This window comes from Corvus brachyrhynchos, unplaced genomic scaffold (assembly GCF_000691975.1).
Source record: "Corvus brachyrhynchos isolate BGI_N302 unplaced genomic scaffold, ASM69197v1 scaffold56, whole genome shotgun sequence".
Taxonomy (NCBI): Eukaryota; Metazoa; Chordata; class Aves; order Passeriformes; family Corvidae; genus Corvus; species Corvus brachyrhynchos.
In genome coordinates this window covers 10,268,662-10,289,679 of record NW_008238664.1, presented here as the reverse complement: position 1 = coordinate 10,289,679, position 21,018 = coordinate 10,268,662, and the positions used below count along the sequence as shown (strand labels likewise).

General features: G+C 39.1%; 1 protein-coding gene across 2 annotated transcripts in view; it reads left to right on the top strand.

The window, feature by feature from the left end:
- VEZT (vezatin, adherens junctions transmembrane protein) overlaps nucleotides 1–13,143 on the top strand; it is a 51,277-nt gene extending 38,134 nt beyond the window's left edge. For both annotated transcript variants that reach the window (XM_017737859.1, XM_017737858.1), the window contains exon 12: nucleotides 1,688–13,143. In XM_017737859.1, the coding sequence (XP_017593348.1) occupies nucleotides 1,688–2,274 (587 nt within the window). In that variant the 3' untranslated portion in view covers nucleotides 2,275–13,143. The remainder of the gene's footprint in view (nucleotides 1–1,687) is intronic.
- Nucleotides 13,144–21,018: the final 7,875 nt, after the last annotated feature.

Sequence of the window (21,018 nt, the reverse complement as noted above, 5' to 3'; positions counted from 1 at the left end):
GTTGGATTCTGGAAGAAAAAAATACCATCTTAGCAGAGCACTAGACTTAAGCAAGTTTTCAAGGCCCAGTACCGTGTTAATAGTTCTTACAGTCTGGGTAGTAGGTAGTTCATGGGAGTGCAGGTAAGCTTATGTTCCTGGTCCTTTGGCCTCCTATTGGGCCACTAAATGGAAGTGCTTTTGAAAAGGTCTGCTAAGTTGTTAGTGGCTTTGTTTCCATTTGTCAGACAGTGTAAAACAACTTTCTTCTGGTGCAAAATCACTTCTAGCCTTTCCCTAACCTCTCCCCTGCAAAAAAGTTCTTTCTGTCAGTGGTTGTGTTGTATCCAGCTGTTTCCCCTTCTCCCACCTTGTCCATAAGCAGTTGATATATAGCTATTTATCAGACTTGGAAAGCCATGCTCTCAAAACTGATGAATTTCACCCTGTTTATTAACTTGTCAACTCCACAAATTGGCCAGCTACCAATCTCAAGTATCTATTTTTGGAGGATTTTTGCCTTTCAAAGTATTCTTTGGAGGAAGGAGGCAAGAAGTTTGCTCCCAAATAAGATTACTGTGCATATTCCTGTCTCTTCAAAGAAATGGGCAGAAATAAGTAGCAGCATATTTTTTACGGGACAGGTAAAGAACTACCCCACAAACAACTGAGACGAGTCTGGTGCAGTGCTCCTTTGGTATGTAAGCCTTTAAAGCAAACAGTACAATACACATTCAACTCCACAGTCTTTCAGTGTGCTAATAACAATAACTATCAATGTGACAACCATAATGATGTGCCTGCATTCAGCTAGCTAAAATGAATATTTCTGAAATAGGATGCGGTTGAAAAATCCTAATACCGTAAATTTTGTTTCCCGTTAAAAGTTTGTGTATTTCCCAGAGTTATTTTCATCTCTGCTTACAGGGGTAAAGTCAGAATGGAATTAGAAAGGGAAATGCAACTTGGGAATCTGCTGTTGCCGCTCTCATTTATGTTCGTGCTGCTGCTATAATGGAGCTGCTGCAGTTTAGGGAATCTGTTACTTGGAAGTGGACATTATATCGTTTTCTTAAAACGAAAGACGTCTGTTCTTCAAGGAGTGATTGTACCGAGTTACACTAACCCTTAACACTGGGAGGAGAGACTTCCTGGCAAGCATCCCGTTGCTGGCAATGGGACTCGCTGCTGCTACTAACTTCAAGAGAGGCTAAATTAAACCACACTTTATTTGTGAGGACACCTGACCTGACTGTGTGAATACATGTTGTATCTGTATGTTGTGGTGTATGAGATCAGATATTGCCTATAAGGACTTTCTCATGTACCAGCTGTCTTTAATGGACTAGGTAAACTTATTCACAAGAAGACAGTTAAATCTGTATGCAGTACAGTAGTTTTACTTGGGTTTTGCTTTAACACTGAATACATCTTCTGTGTTTGATGGTGGCTTTAAACCATCAATTTTGTGCTGTCTCTTCACATCACAGATTTTAAGGAATAGTTACAAGTAGTTGTCACATTTCACTCAGCTTTGTGATTAGAAAACACTTTTATTTTAAGTTCTGGAGTGGGTTGTGTTTCTGTTGTTTTGGGATTTTTTAAAGTAATTTTGACCCTTATAATCTTGCATCTTTTCAGGCAAATAAATTACTTATATATAGCAGCTTGCTTTTAGTTATCATTTAATTTTTTCCCCCTTTTTAAGCTGCAGTGAAACCCTTGTCTCCTGTAGAACCACTGAAGCTACTAAATAATGTGGAATCACATATGAATTCAGATACAGAAAAGCAGGACTGCATCCAAAGTTGTGATAAATCTGAAGAAAAAGACTCTAATCCAGAAGTGAATGCTGCTGATAAAAGCAGGACAGAATATTTGTATGAAGATCCTGAGATGGAGAAAAACAAAGACAGTACAGCAGATGAAGATGTTTCTATGGGGGCTGAAAAGAGAATGTATTATCAGTGTGAAGGGGAAGCTGAAGAACTCAAGCCAAGCAGTGTGGATGGAGTAGAGGCTTCACAGCCTCCCTCTAAGGATGCATTACATTCAAAAATCAAGGATAGGCTGGCCCAGCTCCACATATCAACAGATTTTAACTTCACATCTGGTCTGGCTGCACAAGTTGCTGCCAGGTCTTTCACTTTTACTACAATGCAGGAAGAGACTTTTGGAGATGATGGGGAAGAGGAGGAGGAGGAGGAGGAGGAAGAAAAGACACAGGAGAATGAAGACCTTGTGGAGAACTGTGAGAATGAAGAGAGAGGCTCTGAAAGTGAAGCAAAAGTATAAGCCTGAGCTGAACTTTATTAAACCAACAGCAGGCAATTTGATGGGAAAAAAACTAAGGTGGGGGGGGTGAAGTTGAAAATACTGGATGGAAAAAAAGGAGACCTAAATATAATACATCATGTTCCCTAAGACTGATACACTAAATAGGACTTCTAAATATATTGAAAATTTGCAGGTAAGAGAAGTTTAGGCTACATCCAAGAAATAGATGGCTGTTCCCCTTTTAAGATCCTAGTGATGGGGGTTGGAATTTACCTTTGTGTTTTCTGTTTTATTTATTTATATTTTAACATATTGTGGTTTTTTGTTTCTAAAAAGAAGGAAAAACAATGTTTTGATTTACAACAGACTCCATTTTTTTGCTCTTTGATTTTTTTGTCACGGTATCAATGTTCGTTCCAACAAAAAAGCCAGAACATTTCTTTTGGAAGAACCTGAACTGTTCCCTGTGATCTTCCCTCACCACTTTCATTTCACTTCTTGTGTCTGCAGCGTGTTGGCTAAGCCACGATAGGCATTTGTGATTCTGGAACTAGTGATGTGGCACCCAGCTAAAACGTAGGATTTTAAATAAAAACTTGAAAGAGCTAGTATTTGATGTGTCCTGGGGTATGGGACTGAGATAGTATAAAGTTAGTCATGCTTCATATTAAGGTTTATTTAGAATTTTATGAAGGGTTAATAAATGATTTCTTTAAGTTGTAATTCATGTTAGAGAAATGTGTTGTAAGTAAATTTTAGGGAAGGTTATAAGCACACCAGTAGAAAGTACTATAGACAGCTAGAAGCTGTCTGTTGGATTGACAGAGATGAGAAGTAAACACCTATTTATTAAGCCAGCTATTAATTATTTGTTAACCTTTTGTAAATTGAACCTTAATGTAATCGTTTGATTTGATACAATGATCGATTGTACATTTTTGCTTATGTCCCGAAGTAATTTTCTTAACGGAAATTATCTGAGAGCTTAACAACATACAGTATTTTGTTTGAACACTGTACTTGCTTTTCTCTAATGCTCTTTCACTTTTCCTTAGATGACAACTTTAACCTGCAGGATTAAGAATCCATGAGAGAACTACAGTTGTGTATTTTGTTTCTTGTAACTTAGTTAACTGATGATGAAGTCTGGATGTTTGGTATGAGGTTATGCGAGTTGCTTTTTTTCTCTGTGGTGGTGTTAAAAGGAGCAGGAAACTGATGCTCACCTCACAGAGGAGCTGGATAATGGTTTCATTTCACTCTCTTCCTTTTGCTCTCTGACACAAAATGAAGTAAAGTTCCCATGTCTCTAATGGCAAGAGCACCACTTCTTTGTGTGGAATACTCTACTTGGACCTGGATACACTTCCAGGACAAAACACTACATCAGTTACTTAGAGTATTTATTGGGTTTTGCAGATTCTATAGGGTAAAGGGTTTTTTAGATGCTGGTGGTGCAGAGCAATATCTTTCCTAGGATGCTGTCATGGGAAGTGGGGAAGGTACTGCAGGTCAGCAGATTAGGGTGGAACTCTTGACGGTATGTCAGAAAACAACTGCTTTCTTTCAACCTCCCTGTCCTCTATTAGTGATTTTCCATGAACACTGTGAAATATGTGGACTTTTTCACAGATGGCAAAGAGGGAAATATCAATTGATAGGGAAGGGAGTATGACTTACAGTGTTCTTTCACTGTATGATGCCTGTCTTCTCCCTCACACACCGGTTTTGGGAAGAGAATGTTTTGCCGTTTTTCATTGACCAGTAACACTGTGTTCTGTGCCCTTTATTTTGTGTATGTGACTGGAAGCTGAGTGGCTGATGTCTTGAGGAGGTTGTAGAAAAAAAATCAGATGCTTTTCATAGTGTATTCAGAAGATAAGCTTCCTCTTAGTGGTAGAGTATATTCTTCTGTAACCTGTAAAGATTAGGCTAAGATGATGAAACACTTTCATTTTCTCTGTGGTAAGCAATTTTTTTTACCAAGTCTAGAACAGCTGCTTTGGATAGATTGTGTTTGAAGCATTGGCCATGCTTCTGAAAAAGTAGTCTTCCTCATTCTTGACTTGAGATCCTTGAGTTCACAAAGTGCCCAGATATTTTTTGTTCCTAGATAGATGTTCTGACAGCCTAAATGTATCTTCCATTAGTATTTTTCCATGAACTCATCCACCATCATCTCACAGTCTGATATTGTGTATCCCAGAAAGGGTACTCCTGAACTTTTTCTATGGGATCCAAATAATAGTTTACAGCGTGTATGGCTATGATACCAACTTGGAAAGATGATCACATTTAGGATATGAATTATCACTGTGCTCAGTTTTAGATGAAGTCAAGTAGTAGCCTGAGTTGCATTGGTACTGAAATTGGTGACAGATCTCACATTTATAAAAGCTGCTATCACTTTATTCCTTTGCTGCAGGCCTTAGTAAAAATCCTGGAAAATCTTCTGTGGTGGCTCACTTGGGACCTAATTTTATCATCGGCTGGTCTTGGTAATGAAACTGGCCTAAAAAAACCTCATCCACCATGCGTTGTTCATTTTCATCCATCAGCTGTGTTAGCACGGGTTTTTGTGGCCATGTTATAAACCAGTTCATGAGTCCGCCTGGGTCAAAAATTCACCCTTTTTAGGCCTTTTTGCTTTTCACTATTCTTACTGCAGCGATGCAGTAACAGCAGCTATCTCCAAACAGCTGTATCAGCATGTACCATGTTGCTGGCCTGAGACTCAGGATTGCCCATGTCTACATTATTGCCAAAGATGGTGTAGTGTGATATTACAGCTTGACATTAGACGTGGCTATGATCAAACAATGACTTTTTGGAGGAAGTCCTGATCCTACTTTGAACAAACAGATTTTCTACAAGCAATTTAACTGATTTTCGTGGTCTTACTTAATGCAGTATTAGAAGTTGCCACGTATGAACACCTGGACTCACTTGTTTTCTCTGCCTCTCATCACTTCTTTATAAAACAGCCATCAGGTCATTTATTTTGATCTATTTAATATTCTCCTTGAAGAAAAAATATTGCTAACAGAGTACACAGCTCAAAGCCTGACTTCTCTTGATTTGATAACCAGGTTCCATCTATGTATGTCATACACTCTGTTATGATCCCAATTTCCTCATAATTATGTCATTTGAAATGACTATATATACATGCTGTAGGTTCCTTCAAGAACCTGACAGATCTCTTGGCATAATTTATTGCTGCATTTAAAATAATGTTTATGAACACACCGAAGTGTGCATTAGCTCTAATGAGTTGTCTTAATATATTGAGCATGTCAAGGTCTGAGTGCTGTTCTGTGTTGTTTGGCTCGTTACCCGAGATAGGGATTTTTGTGAAAACAGAACATTTGCTTCTTAGAGCTTTGTAACTTTTGGAAACATTTAGCAGGAAGTCCATACTAAATTATGGGTTATGATGAGGAATATCAGCAGCCAAAATCCTTTGTGAAGAGCAGAAATAACAATAAATGCATTTTCCCTATCCCATTTCCAATTAGCAGTTCTGTGAAGTAAAGAAACAAGTAATTTTATAGGGTTAAATAATTTCTTCTCCTTCTGTCCTACCTGGAAAGCACTCCAAAGACAGTATTTGCTTCTTGGATTGGATTGCAATGTAACACTACATCTTTTATATCGCTTCACTTTACAGCTAAAGATCTAGGTAAAGGCTTAAATCTAGGCAAAGATCTGTGATAAGAAGGTAACTTGTCCCTGTTGTTAAGTGTATGTATTTATGACAGAAATTAAACAGTTGTGTAATGGAAGCAAATGTAGAGACTTACAGATAATAGAGCATCTTTCAAATGCAATTAAATGTGCCTCTGTCAACTACAGGCAAGATTTGCAAATGTGAGGGCTTCTGCCATCAGTCATAGCAATGAGACAGTTTTACTCCCAGCAGAGGATTGCTGGACATCACTGAATCTTGCACATAGTTTTTTAAATGCAATATGGAAACGTGTAGAGTAGCCAGTTTTATTCAGATTTCAGACTTCATCCCAAGCACACCTGTCTCTCTGTGACTGTTTGTTACAATATTGGAAATTTTATGTTTCTCAGAAGTGTAAAATTTGCAACTTTCTCATTAATTTGTTTGGTAATAAAAAACCAGTTATATGGTGGACTGTATGGGGTTGTTTGCCCACACTGAATTTTGTAATCTTGTAGGTTATCCCTTTCTTCTTTTTTTCCTTTTTTTTTTTTAACAGGAACAAGAGGACAAGTACACTGAACTGCCCTTGTCCTTTAAACTGTTTCATGAAGGGCAGCTGTTGTCCTGCAAGTGGCTTGTTACCAGGGCTAATTGCTTTTTAGAATTACCAGGGTTTCATACTGTCTAATCTGAAAAAGCAAGCAGAATGTGAGAATGGCACTTGGTCAGTGTAAAGGGCTCTGGGATCTTGTCTGTGACAGGGACTAATAGCAGATGCTGAGGGAAGAGTATTGTGCAGTGATAGTTCTCCAGGCTATTCCTCAGCAATTTGTGGCTCAGGGACTTCTTCACCCAGTGGTGATGGCTGTCGGCTTAACAGGTTCTGATGGAATCCTTTTCCCATAAAATTGCTCAGCCTCATGTTTGGTCAATTATTCCTGGTTCCAATGCCAGTATGTGGTCATCTTTGCATCATCATTACCGTCTTGTACACACAAGAAGATTTGTCAATAAACTTTCTTGATTTTCCACTTTCTTCAGTCCTTCTGCAGAGGTCATGTTTTCTGCCTTTTGTTTGCTTTCCTTAGAAATCTCTCCAGTTTTTGAAGTACAGTGACCAAAGTGTGGTGCAGTACTCCAGACTAACCTCAGCAGTATGGAGTACAGAGTAATAATCACCTCCCATAAAACACTGAAGCCTTCAAATATACTTTAGTCCATATAGAAAGAAAAATCTTTTCAGATCTTTTACCCCTAGCTATTAGGATGGCAAATGAAAATATTTGGTCTGATGTAGGAGAAATATTTATTCACTGTCAGCAGGATTTGGCTGGACAATGTTTTTCTTTGCTAACAAAACAAAAAGTTGTTAAATCAAAATGATCTCCCAACAGCTGCCACCTGGTCTAACACAAACTAAAGATGCCAAACAACACTTGTTAAAATTTCAGCTTGACTTTTCAGAGCTTTTTTTGGTCTCTGATGAATAAGCATGTATTGCAAAATTTATTATCACACAAGAAACATGGCAGTGGATATAGGGATATCAGAGACCAAACTGAAGGCCTCTGTGGCTAATTTTTAAAATGCTTGGTGGTGTGCTTTATTCATTTTCTCATTATATTTAATTCCTTCCTGTATATGTTTGTATTTTGCCACCTTGGATTTTAAATGCTAAAAAATACATTTGATTATTCGACTTGGAAATTTGTGCAGAAATCAGATAAGTGGTAGTGGTAGTGTAAGTGTGATAAGACAGGGTCATAGCTAGGGGTGAAATCTACCTCCCATGAATTTTGCTTTGTAGATGGATAAAGCAATCTGGCTTGAGCTACAGCTGGATATGAAACTGTTCTCAGTGTGCTGCCTCCCCTCACACTGCCATGGCTCAGGTTATTGGCAGGTTATCAGAACACAATTGGGCTCAACAGGGTGGTGAGCGCACTGTTAGCCCACGTTACACTTTCTGAATTGAACACAGGATTCTGAAGAAGTGACTGCAATTTAGTAGACAAGGAAAAAGTTTCTCTGTTAAAAGTGGCTTATTTTAAAAGGGTTGCATGGCACCAAAACTTGAATACTTTCATGTGATCAGCATATTTTGATCCTTGTACCTTCTCAGCTTTAAATCTTAAAGGCCTCACGGACTGTGCGTTAGGGGATGCAGTTCTATGGCAGCTTAAATCACTTCATGGCCATGAAATCCCAGTCCTTTGTCTAGGCTGGCTTTTGTAACCACTTAGTGATTTAGGATATGGATAGGACTGAAAGCGCATCAGTGCTTTAACTTGCAGCTGGCTTCCTCAATCATAATGAGGATGATGCCAGTAATTATTTTCCTCATTCATTTTGATTCCTTTTGTTGTTGTTGTTGTTGTTGTTGTTGTTGTTGAGGCCTAGGCTGCCCAAGACCATTTGTGTCTTATTCCCAAAAGTTTCTAGGAACTGTTTTTGATACTGCCAGTAAAACTGAAATTATTGTGCATGATTTTTTCTACTTACTGATTTCACCCTTCTGGACCCTCTGGCACCCATGGTTCTCTCCCTTTACCACCACTCTTTAAGAGGTTCAGATTTTAAAATAACACACAAATTCTTTTTACATGTATTTGTAGCAGGTTTTTCTAGATCTAGAGTTGTGTACTGACTTTCTCACTTGTTTTGAGAACTGAAACAGAAGGTGGACACCATAATGGGCAGCATAGAGTCAGAAGAGAAATAATAATGTATAGCAGCTCAAATTTATACCACACTCTTGGTGTACATTGGCTCTTATAAGTAATTCTGGCTTACTGAAAAGCATTTTAAAGTTGCATTTTAAAAATAACTGCAATTTTAGTACAAGGTGCCAAAATAAGTGTCATTAGTTGGCTTGATTTGTGGTCAAATCTTAATATTTAAAGATTGCTTCCTGACCTTCACCAGCTGCATGGATGAGAACTGAAAATAATCTCAGATTTCCAAAAGAGAGGGTGAGCAATCCTTTCCGTTACTTTGTGCTATTAAAGAAAGGTCCACTCCTAAACAAACAAGAAGAGAAACATCAGTGCTTAATATCTTCAGTAGCCATTACTGACAGAATCATTCATTTGATCTCAAGAGAAGCACCATAAATGCAGGCTATTTATACTGCTTGATATCTGTGTTTCAATAATAATAATAATAATAATAATAATAATAGGCTTTAACTGTGTTACGGGATAAAAGCCAGAAATCTACAAACTGTCCTGTAGATCTTTCATCCAAAGGCACAGCTGGTGAAATTTAAACAAGTTCCTGTTGGCTGTTCCTGCACTGCTCAGTATGACATTGTACTCCAAGTTTTTCATGTCCCAGCGTGGGTGTTCATGGGTGGTCTGCAGGCACCTGTGTGCTTGAGGTCTGCAAAGCTTGCAGTGATCACGGAACAGTGCTGAGTGAAACCTAAATGGGAACAGGATGCTTCACAAGCATTTTGCATTTATTGTCTGTCTTTCTCTAGTGCAGCATCCTTGCCATATGCAATCCCACTTGTGAACTTTTTCCTTCCCACCTTTCCTTTTCATAAGCCACACAAACCAATTGGTGAGGATTTTATAGTTTGTTTTTCACCTATGGGGCTATCTGTAATGCACCAGGTAAATTATCCCCAACAAAAACTTAAACATTAGTGGCCAAACTGCAAAAGATGGGGCCTGGGCTGGAGAAGCTCTTTGGGTTTGATGACTTCTGGAAAGGGTTCTCCTGAGGTGGGTGACCACAGGAGTGCTGAGCTAGCTGTGATGACTCTGCAGGTGTCTTTCAAAGCTCCAGTTTTTACTAGGTCTGTCCTTTTCTCCAGTGGTCTCTCTTTTCCCTTGTAGCAACCTTCAGCTCTCTTCCAGCATTGTGTTGTCAGCTGCTGAGGAATTTGGCCACTTTTTTCCTTCATTTCTGAGGCCTTTGTCTAAACTTTATGAAATGATAGGCTAGAGGGAATCCACACCAAGGTGCTGCTGTGCATTCTCAGTCATAAACTCATAAACAGAAGGGTTCTTAGGGCTGGTGCAATGTCTGTCCTGACATTCCTTCCAGGGAGCTTTGACCTACTTTTCAGCCTCCTGTTTCTTCCTGGACTTCAAAACATTCACTTCCGGGAATTTTCTTCCCAGGTTAATGATTATTAGATGGTAATGCCTCGTCAGCAAGACTGCCCTCTAACACATGTTCCTCATTACATGAGCCTTACTTGTTCTTTCCCACAGGAGGGTGGCACAGTCATGGCTGAGCCTGCCTTCCCCTACACAAGGTTGCTGCTTTCAGCAGTAGGGGCTGAACACACACGCTCCATCCGCTATGCCAATGTGCTCTGTCTCCACAGCTGTCTGGTCTTGAGCTCAGGAAGTGCTGGGATCTAGCAGTTGTACTTAAAACCTTTCCCACTGATAAAGAGCATGTGTTTTCAGAACACAAGTATTACTAAATCTCCCTGAATTGAACCATTTTGAATTTTTATTTAGGAGCAGAAACTAATAATTTCTTGATTTAAGGGGTTTGAATGAGCTTTATAAATATATATATATACATATATACACACACACACCCCCCACTTCATAATGTAAATGTGTATTGCCAGGTATCCCACTGCAAGGCTTGTCTAGCAAAGAGGTTGTATTTTTCTCATATCAAACTATCCAGTTGCTTACTTGAAAGGTAAACAAAAACTTGATTCGTGCTATCTAAAGGAAAAAGAATTGTGTTCTACCAAGCAGACTGTGTGGAGGTATTTCAAACCTGATTTTACACCTCTTATTAGAAAAGCTGCTTCACTTTGTTTTCACTTATCAAGGCTTTGCACCTGAGCTGCTGTGAGTGCCTGTATGCCCATCTGCCCTGTCTTAAACATGTAAACAAATACATGTTCCCCAACATCTCCTGCTTTCTAAGTCTTAGCACTTCCCAAAACAGGACCTAAAGGCAGCATAGATTGCCAAGGAACCACAGGGAAGGGAAAGAAAACAATCTTGATAAGCTGCTGCTTAATTGGCTAATAAATGAGAGCTGAAATACAAGAGGAAATGTTCAAAAGAACAAACTGCAGCAAGAGACTTCTGGCAGGGCTACAGAGGGAAATCACATGATACATTCTGAAGTTTGCAGACACTGGGAAGGATCCACAATTTCTTGTCCATGTGGAGACAGGAAATGCTCACCAGACTGGTAGTCTCTTCTGCAGCTTTTTAAAAAAGCCTCTATTTTATCTACGTTTCATTTCCACAGAAAGACTCGGTGCTGCGATCTCTAGCTGTGTGTAATCAATCTCTGTATCTCTTTAAGTTCTGTGTGAAGTCAGTCTCCTTCCTTCCACTGCACTGAAAACCCGGGTGCTTTGGCTCTGTAGGAGCCTCTCCTGCACCCGCCCTGCCAGTTGCTGATGCTGCTTTAAACACAGTTCATTCGATCGGCCTCGAGGAGGTTTAGATCAAGCAGGTCCTTAAAGCAGGTATGAAGCCTGGGGGCTGGCTGTGTTAGGTCTCCAAGAACTCAAGTTCTGGGTTGGACGTAGGCAATAGCGGGAAGACATTCCTGGATGCTGACCTTTTGTTGTAAGAGGGTTTCCTGCCTATGATAGTATCCCAAACTCTTCTGTTTCTCTTTTTTGTCCTTTCGTTTACCTCCATCCTTTTTCCCATGGATATGAATCAGGACCTAAAGTCTTTTTAACATGTTTAATCATGTAAATCTACTGTAATGCTAACCACTTTTAAGGTCTTTTTGGTTGCTATTATTCCTTCAGCATGTGTAATAAAATTCTGCCTCACTACTGCCTGTATTCTTTTTTCTCTTTATCCTGTATCCCTGACAGTTGCCTAGGTGGAGTGGATGTGGCTTATCCATCCTCCAATTAGTAATGATTAGATGGAATAGAGAATACTTGTACCGGGATGCATAAATGCTGTATGAGCACTTTGCTTGATTTTTTTATGCAGAATTTTATTTATAATTCTACTTTCATCCTGAAGATGAAATTAATTTTAAGCAATCCTGGCAATAGTTTCTGCAGTATTTTTTGCTGACTCCTTAGTACAAGCACTTTAGTAATGAGCACTGGTTACTCTTGTCTGAATAAGTGATGACTGAAGAAAGAATGTTTTTCTGTGTGTCATATGCTTCCTGTTGCACCTTCCCATCATCCTTCAGAGACCTGTGTGCTGTGGCAACTGTTAGCAAAACCCCTTTTAGCATCACCTAAATGCCTGTGTAGGTGGGGCTTTAGGAAGAGAATAGTGTGTCAGTTGAGGACACTGGTAGCAGGTAGATCTTTAATCCAGGAAGGGGCTTAGGTGCTCTGCAGGAGATGTATTCTACTTGTGTGTGACTCCTAAGAGACAGACTTCCTTTGTACGCTTCAAAAGTGCCAAAAGAGCGGCAACAGGACAGACTGGCTCCTTTTATCTGGAGCTTTGTGACTCCCTCATAATGCTTAGACATTTTTATCAGAACTTATCCAAGGCTGTGTTCTGCTGCTGTTAGGAGCTGTGGCTGATGCACACCTCTTCCTGTAAACATTCCCTGATTAGGTTTTACAGTTAACAGCTGTTGACCACTCATTTCACTTAGGTATGACTCAGTCTCACCTAATTCACATCCCCAGGAAGGCAGGCTTAAAAGGTTACTGGGAAGAAGGGAAATAATTTCATCATGAAAGGCAAGAGGAAACTTGGTGAGGCAGGAGAATTTTTTCTTAGCTTTTGAATCTTGCTGCCAAATTGGTTCATAATTCATTGTGCAAAAGGTCTTGCTTACTGTTTGCTGTTTTCAGGTTTGTGTGTTTGTTTTCATATTGAATACTGAATAGATTCAATTGCTGCTGTTAGGAGATGCCTGTCTACCAAAAGGGATCAGTAATGTTTTCTTTTACTTGGAGACTTTTTGAATTCTAAATTGCCTGTGTGTATATTTCATAATGTACCATATACAAATATTCTTCAGGAATTGATACTACCATTTCAGTCAATATTTTCTATGTTAGAACTGTACGTTTCCTATACTGCCAAGAATGTATATATATCTATGAAGACTTAAGATTGTATCTTTTTGAGCAAGCCTCTTTCTTCAACCATCTGAAACTGTCTTCCTGCTTCTCAAGTTCTCTGCTGATTTATTAGACCCTTGTGTTATATTGTGTACTTTTTGTATCAGTTGTACTGCTGTATTTCTTCTTTCTCTCATTAAAACCTGTTCTTCTCATCCTTCTACTGTGCTGCTTCATATTGGAATAACTCACACCATATCGAGTAATCTGATCTAGTGTAGTGGGTCAGCCTGAGGTGGAGCTAAACCAGTCCTAAAAAGCCAGTCATTCAGACTTCTGTTGTATTGTTCCACTGATCCCAGCATGTAATCAGATTTATTGTATAAGCTTTATTTTGCAGCATAGTCCGTACTTGTATAATATAGTAAAGAAGAAACCTGGAATGGGACAAGACACAGAAAATGTACTGAGAGATGAAGTCCATAAGTCTTATCGATGCTTGTTTCTGCTGACATTCACTAAGAAATTGGTGGGCTTCCTGAGGGAAGCAAATGTTGAGGAGAGATTTGGAAGAGGATTCCAAGGGCAATTTTTTTCCTAGAAATGTGGCTGTCAACTTAAGTCAGTCAGTTATCTGTGCCATCTCCATGCTTAATTCATCTTACAGATAAATGAAGAGGAAAAAAATGAATGCAGCTTAGGACCTGTTTGCTTACTTCCATTAAAGAAACAGCTCATTTACAAACAAGAAAATGCTACCTCCCAAGAAATCACTCCATGAACAGATAGAGAAATGATAGTGCTTTTTTTAACCTCCCAGGGAAAATCAAGATTTTCAGTGTTTCACTGAAATGATGCTAATCCCTTTTTAGCAGTTCAGTATCTTCCCTAACCTGAAGCTCTCAATAGTATCTGTTCCCCACAGAATGGTATGCAGGAGGAAAGAGTTCAAAGGTCCTGTACACTGGGCCCAAGGTATTGAAAGAAAGGAAGTGAACAGAACATGCATGTGCACCTGTGTGTTGAGTATATGGCAATTTTTGAGGCTAGGACATCATCTGGCAAGATGGGAAAATACCAGAAACTTCTGCTCTTGGAAACTTAAGGATGAAGTTAATCCCATCTTCAGCAACATCTTCATAATTATGGTAGTGCATGTGGAAATAGCTGTGTCACCTAGCCTTGGTTTTCACACAGACTCTTCATCACCCTCTCCTTCATTAAAACTATTCCTGTGCCCACATTTGCACCTGTGCATGAAAGAACCCCATGGAATGTCCCAGTCCATTTAAGGATTTCTTGTCATGGTGGTGTGATAGCAAGAAGCAGAAACACACATGCAGAATAACCACCCTGGCCCTGACCACACCTGACATGGGTTATATGTAGGCAAATGCCAGTCTGTGCAAATGCATACCTTAGCTATTTGCTTCTAAAGTTGCATTTAGGGATGATACCACAGTGGGAAATCTTAAGGAAAATTCTAGTGTAGAGAAGAACTAGCACAGCGAATTCCACAGGCCAGCGTAGCCTTTTCAATTGCTCACAGAAGCGTTCACAAAAACACTCAGCCTAAAGCTGATCTGTCCAGACTTCAGTGAGGAATACTTGACTTGGAGAGAAAGCATGGCAGGCCAGTAATTAACATGTTGGAAAATGCTACTGTTAATTAGCTGTTATATTTAAACCCTGACTTCTCTACCACTCCACCAATTGCTTTGTGTGCATGTGGTGTGACAAGCTTCCTTCAGAGACGAATGGGCTGCAACTATAATACATGTCATTGTTCGATAGAAATGAAATACATTGTTTTGTTAAGTTAAAAAGAAGTGAAAGAAAGGAAGAGACTTTCCATGACCTGTCTAAGCTAGCTGAGAGCAGCTCAGTAAAAGACTGCACAATTCATTTTGCCTATATTCTGTGTTCTTCTTTGTTGCTACTGCTATCAACTGCTTTATAGCTACTAACAGTAGCTTAATAGATCATCATCATCATGATCATCATTATCATTGCCTGCATGATATATTGGTTAAATCAATAGTGGAAAGCAGTGACCTCTGCATTCATGCCAGGCACTCTGAAATTCAGTTTGATTACTGGCTTGCATCACCCTTAAATTGAAAATAATTACATGGTTCCCAAAAGCCATGCAGTAAATAAATTGCAGAAGTTGCAATTATTTCAATTTCTTGCCTGTGTTTATTTCTGCTTTGAAAACTTCTATGAGAGAGCCAACTGTTGAAGCATGTGCTTTAGCTCCTGGGAATGCTCCCTCCAGGAGCTGTATGCTCAGAATGAGGATGTGACATATTTGACCATCTCCTGCTAGAAGACAGCTGGCTAAAGTATTTGGTTCTTTAATTGCAATTAAATTTTTATGACTAGTGCCAAAATGTAAATATAATAGCCCATAAAACAAGTAAGTCTTGGTCAGACATGCACAAAGAAACAGGGGGTGAGCTCAGGACCTTTCTCTCTGTTTTGTTGTTTCCTCTTTGCCAGTAACTACCAGTAAAAATTCTGTGACTCAGCAGTTGGGTTTAGACAACCCAAACTGTTAAATGGGGCAGGAAGGAATATAGAAGATGGAGAATTTGTAAACACACCAAAAATGTCCAAGTACTTGATATTGAGACTGCTGTACTTGCTGCTCTGAGTCACACTGCTTTATATTTAAGAAACTAAACAAAGAAGCCAAAGGTCTCAGAACGAAATTATTAAAACCAATACTGATAGAAAGTAAAATACCTGAACATGAAATCAATTGGAAATAACCCATGTGATAATCATTCTTTGTCTTAGCTATTTTTAAGGTCTTTAGTAGACTTGCTGTACCCATTGATACCAGAGTTGGCAAAGAGCAGCTTTCCTTGGATGTACATCTGCCACAGAGAACAAAAAAACGCTGAACTGGCAAGAGCAACCTCTTATTCTAAATGAAGATGATAGATTGAAAAACAAAGAAGGTTGTTAGGTAGCCTGACTTACACTTTATTATGGCTTTGAGCTTTCACCTTTCATGACTTTTTTGTATAAATTATTTAATTTAAGAATTAAGAAATAAAACTCAGGTTCTTCCAGTCCTTCCAAGATTTCCAAAGAGCATATGGGAGCGTACAAAACAACATTTTGCATGCTGCTTCATGGACTATCAAAACCCACCATCCATCCTGGTAACATTTCAGTTTAGATGTGTCATAATATGACATATTTCAAGATGAACACAGGAAAGTCCCTTAGACATAGGAAAAAACAACTGTTTGTTTGGATTTTCTCTTCATATGTTAATGAAATTTTTCTTTGATTTGTTGTTGTTGTTTTGTGTTTTTACTAAGGAGTAAAGTAGCATATCCTGCTTCTAAACTTTTGTAAGTAGCAATGAACTTTCCTGTTTAAATACCGTATCTCTTAGGAAACTTTTCTAGAGAAGAAAGGTGACCAAGGCTATTTTGACAAGTGATTATAAACCTATAGGAATTAACTAGGCTTGATATTCAAAGCCATAAGTTTTCAAAGTGTGGGCAAAATCTGAAACTTTAGCAATTTTGTCTCCCTGGAAAAGTAAACCACAAAACTAAAGCTAATTCAGAGCTGTTCAGAAAGATCCAGAAACATTTCCCAACTCTTATTTCCACAGTTTTGAACTTGATTTTGATTCTGAAGTGAATTTCATGATGTCTCAATCATTTGAATGTTTCCTGAGTCTGGTATTTATAGATCACTATGACATCATGACATTCTCAACAAAGCAGATGAGTTAAAAGCCAAATTCTGTTTTGTGCTAGAATTCCTAAACAAGTCAGGTTAACGATGCACATTGTAGTAAGATGTCAACAAATGAAAGGAGGCAGCCTTCTGGATTTTCAGAGTGTTTCTATTCGCTCTGGGTTTTAGTCACAGTATCAACAGACTAGTCGATGTCCCCAGATTCAAAATTACCAGATAAAGTCAAATAAGAGAAATACTTTTCCAACACATTACAAAGACTGTTCCACACAGATGTAACATACAATGTCAGACTTAGGGCTTGAGGAAAAGCCTGCTGAAATACTATCTATAAGAAGAAGAAAGGTGAGAGCAATAGCCTTTTCTCAGTTAGTGATGTAGTTGGGCCAGATTCATGCTGACATGAAGGCCCATGTCATTGTTCTGGCAGTGTAAAGGAGCCTTTGTCTCAGAGAAAATTAGCTGAATTGAATTTAAAACTGTAAGGATCATTTAAGCTGATGTACTATCCAAAGCTGCTTGTGTTGTGGGATGTTCCCGGTGTTAAACAATTGGAAACATCTGTCTTACTTCAGGGAAGCTCTCAGCATGCAGGACTCCATGAATACTTCGGGGTAATGCATATTCAAGCAACAATAGATGCATTCACTAGAAGGAAATCCAGAGGACCACTGAATTGCCTTCATCATACACTCACACCAATATGCATTAATCTGTAATATAACCAGTAATGAATGTAACACAGAACACTGCTTTTACTTATGGGTAATTGAGGGGGGGGGGAAAAAACCATATAAAGCATTTCTCCGTTTTATAGGCAAAAATTATTACAATAGCATTGTTTTACTCAACTCTGAAACCTTTTTTGTTTCAGCTGAGTAGCATCAGTCTCATTACTATGAAGAGCTGTATTTACCTGTGTGAGAGGAGCACTCAGAGCAGTGCAGATATGGAGGTGATGAACAGTTACATCAACATAATACATGTCACATTATGGAAAAGGTCCTCATTTCTCTGTGCTCTTGCTTAAATTCACTGTTGGGAGCTGTGTCAGCATTATAACAAAGGGAATCCTATAAGCTCTCCTTGGGGTACAATTTTGAGTGTACGTCAGCAGGTGGAAATGACAGTAGCACTTGGCTTCAGCTACTGATTCTCTGGCTCCATGGACCCCTTAAGGTCTGTGTGCTTTCCCTTGAGACAAATTCTTACTTATTTGTTCTAACTTTCCTGACTCTCTCGATTTTCCTATTATTTAATTTTCTTCCTCGTATCTTGTAATGTTTCTCTCCCTGCTTTTTTTTTTTTTGATAATGCCTCATTCTGCTTCCTGTAACTTCCCCTTCCCTCCCCTATCATGTTTTTCATTACACAGATCATCCAGTCTCTTAGTTCTCGATCTTTCTTATCATTCTCCCTCAGTTCTGCGTGTTCTTTCTTTGCCTATGGTGGGAGCACAGAGAACATGAGAACAAACCCCCAGCCACTTCCAGCCCAGCTTACTGCCTCTGCTCCATACACCAGGGATTTGCACTTTGGCTTGGTCCTTATGTGCAGTGTTGTCCAGCTGAGCCCTTCACTGCCAGAGGGATGAGGAAGCCCCACACAACACTGCTCCCATGTTGGCATTGTTTAACCACAGGCATTATCCTACTGCCAAAACGTGGTGGGGTGCACACCAGTTGTGTTGTTTCATTTGGAGCTCTGATAGCGTTTCAGTGTGGCTAATGATGGAAATGATAACAAGCAGATAGGGAAGGAACCTTCTGCCATCGTGGGATTGCCTACAGAGTGCTTTGCAAATAGCACCACTGTTCTCTGATACGTGTGGTCCATAAGTGTACAAAATGAAGAGGCTGATAGAAGGGGTAGGTACCTCTGTTCCAAAGGTGATCTGATGCATGAATGCCCACTGCATTGAAACTTTTCTAAGTGAATATAAATGAGAAGGCTGCCTCTGGCAATCACCATCGCTGTCAAAGGAACATAGCCTTTTCCATCAAAATTCACCTGGTTGATTCTGTGTTGTTATGACATGGAGGAATTTCATTATTCTTTCCACCACAAGCAATCAATTTGTGCCTTCAAGCATAAAATCCAAGTATGCTTGAAGCTTTGCTTTGCTTGCATAGTATGTAAATGTTTTTCAAATTCCTGTCACTCTTATTACGGCCTTCTGTAACACATGACTTTCACAGGCTGGCATTTTATGGCATAAGTAAAAATTTTACCTTCTACAGGACACCTTTCTAGCTTACTTCACCTCTAAAACACCAGGAATTTATAAAATAAGAAGGTTCATTAGCAAGCAGCTCTCAAGGTCAACTTTTCTCAGTAAGTATAAACTGGCATAGCAAAGTTTTTTCTCCTACTGGGATAAATTTAACCCAGAGTGTTTTAAACCCCATGTCTTTAGCAAAAGCTGAGAGATAAATTTGGATGGTAGCATTTTGGAGTGGGGGGAGATTTTTTTTCTCCTCTCAGAGCTAAACATAGTTCTGGCAAATAGTCCCAGACTGAAATTCTTGAGAGAGTCATAATAAGCAAGCCAGGGCAAAGAGGAATGTTTTTTTTCTCCCTGACTAATTCTTCCACATTAAAAGGTGAAAGGTCAAAGATAAACTTCAACACTAATGAAATTCTGAACTTCTGTACAGTAATATGTCAGAACATAAAAAAAAAAAGTCAAAATAAGAAGTGTTTTATTGTTGGCAACAGTAGGTTGGTTTTATAAGCATATATATCTCCATCCTGATTTCTTTTAACCTTTGGGAGAATGGGAACTTTGAGATATTAAATGCAGACATTAAGCAATGCACAGTAGGGGTTTTGTGAGTTCAGCCCAGCCCATATTTTCCTCTTCTGTGCCCTTCTGCATCATTCCAGCTGACTAAAGGAGTCCATTAGGGCTGTCTTCAAGTTATCACAAGTTTTCTTGCCCTAGCATTTTTTGACCGAGACAGTCAATCTTGAGGTTAATTTCCTTCTTCCTTCTGTCGAGGAATATTTCATGTGGATTAGCAAACTTCACACGTTCTTATTATAGAAACGATTCTGTTGATCTAAACTGCCCCTTAGAGAGGCAACTGGACAAATTCATGTGTGTGTATGTGCATGCACATTCAGATGTTCAATTAAAAAAGATTTGCTCATGCGGAATTTAAATTTAATCACCATAGCTGAAATACACTTAATGAAAGCTTTGTTATCTCTTTGGGTTTTGTAGTACCACCCTTTTTGGGCTGGTAATGGACAAACAAGATGGTTGTGCTGTCCTTTTCATGTTATAGATTATCTGTGCTGGTAATGATGACATACAACTTTTAATCATTCCAGGGTGTGCAAATAGCAATCTAACCTGTGAAATACAAAGTGTAACTTGTAAGTTCAGCAATGCTGGAGTGGCCAAATGCATATCAACCAGTGTGAATCTGCAGGATAGCAAGGGGAACTGCCAGAGCTCCAGAAAATATGACCAGTAAAGAAGGGTTGCATAAGCTGTGCTTGTTTAGCATATGGACATGAAGACTGAGTGCAGGAGTACAGTTATGGGAGACAGAAAGGACATGAAATTATGACCTGCTACAGAAAGAAAGAGAACAGTCTGTTTTCCATGTCTGTGATAAACAGAGCAAGAAATAAGAGATTTTAATTACAGGAACTAAACCTAGATAGGAAAAACTGTCAAGCAATAAGAGAATAAAGCATTCAGATGTATTTTTGTAAATATATTGTTGCTTTTCTATCACTGAGTCTTTACAAACTGCTTAACCAGCAAGAGTGGATGTCAACTGACCTGAGGCTGAATCCCACAGGAGAGAGACAGGCATTTCCAGCATGTGACCCGCTCCCATTGTATACTGGAAGGAGATTAATTCCACTGTGGAAGTGCCTGTTTTTCTTCAGGGGCTGTGGAAGACTCTAGAAAATCAACTCAAGTCTGAAGGTCTGTTTTGTAGATGTCTACAGCTCTGTCAGGGCTGTACCACCTCTTGTCTCTGTGATGCCACTGACAGTTGATTTTATACTGGTGAAAATGGCAAGGCTTGATGACCTCCTCGGGTTATTTCTAGACTACGGAGAAAGTCAAGAACTGTCATTACAGATTTCCCTAAACTAAAGGCCTAACTGAAAACCAAATTGCCTGTTCAGTAGGATGACAGTAACAAAAATTTGTTACTGATTAATAGCTGCTTGGCTGAATTATTTGGAATGAGAAAATGAACAATGTAATGGTTAATAAGCAAATAAGTACACTATCACAACACAATAAACAAAATGGTATTCTTAATCAAAGAAGCCAAGAGTAGAAGCATAGATTTCCCTCTAAGTTTGTAACTGGCCTTTTCAAAATATCTTTTGTGAACCA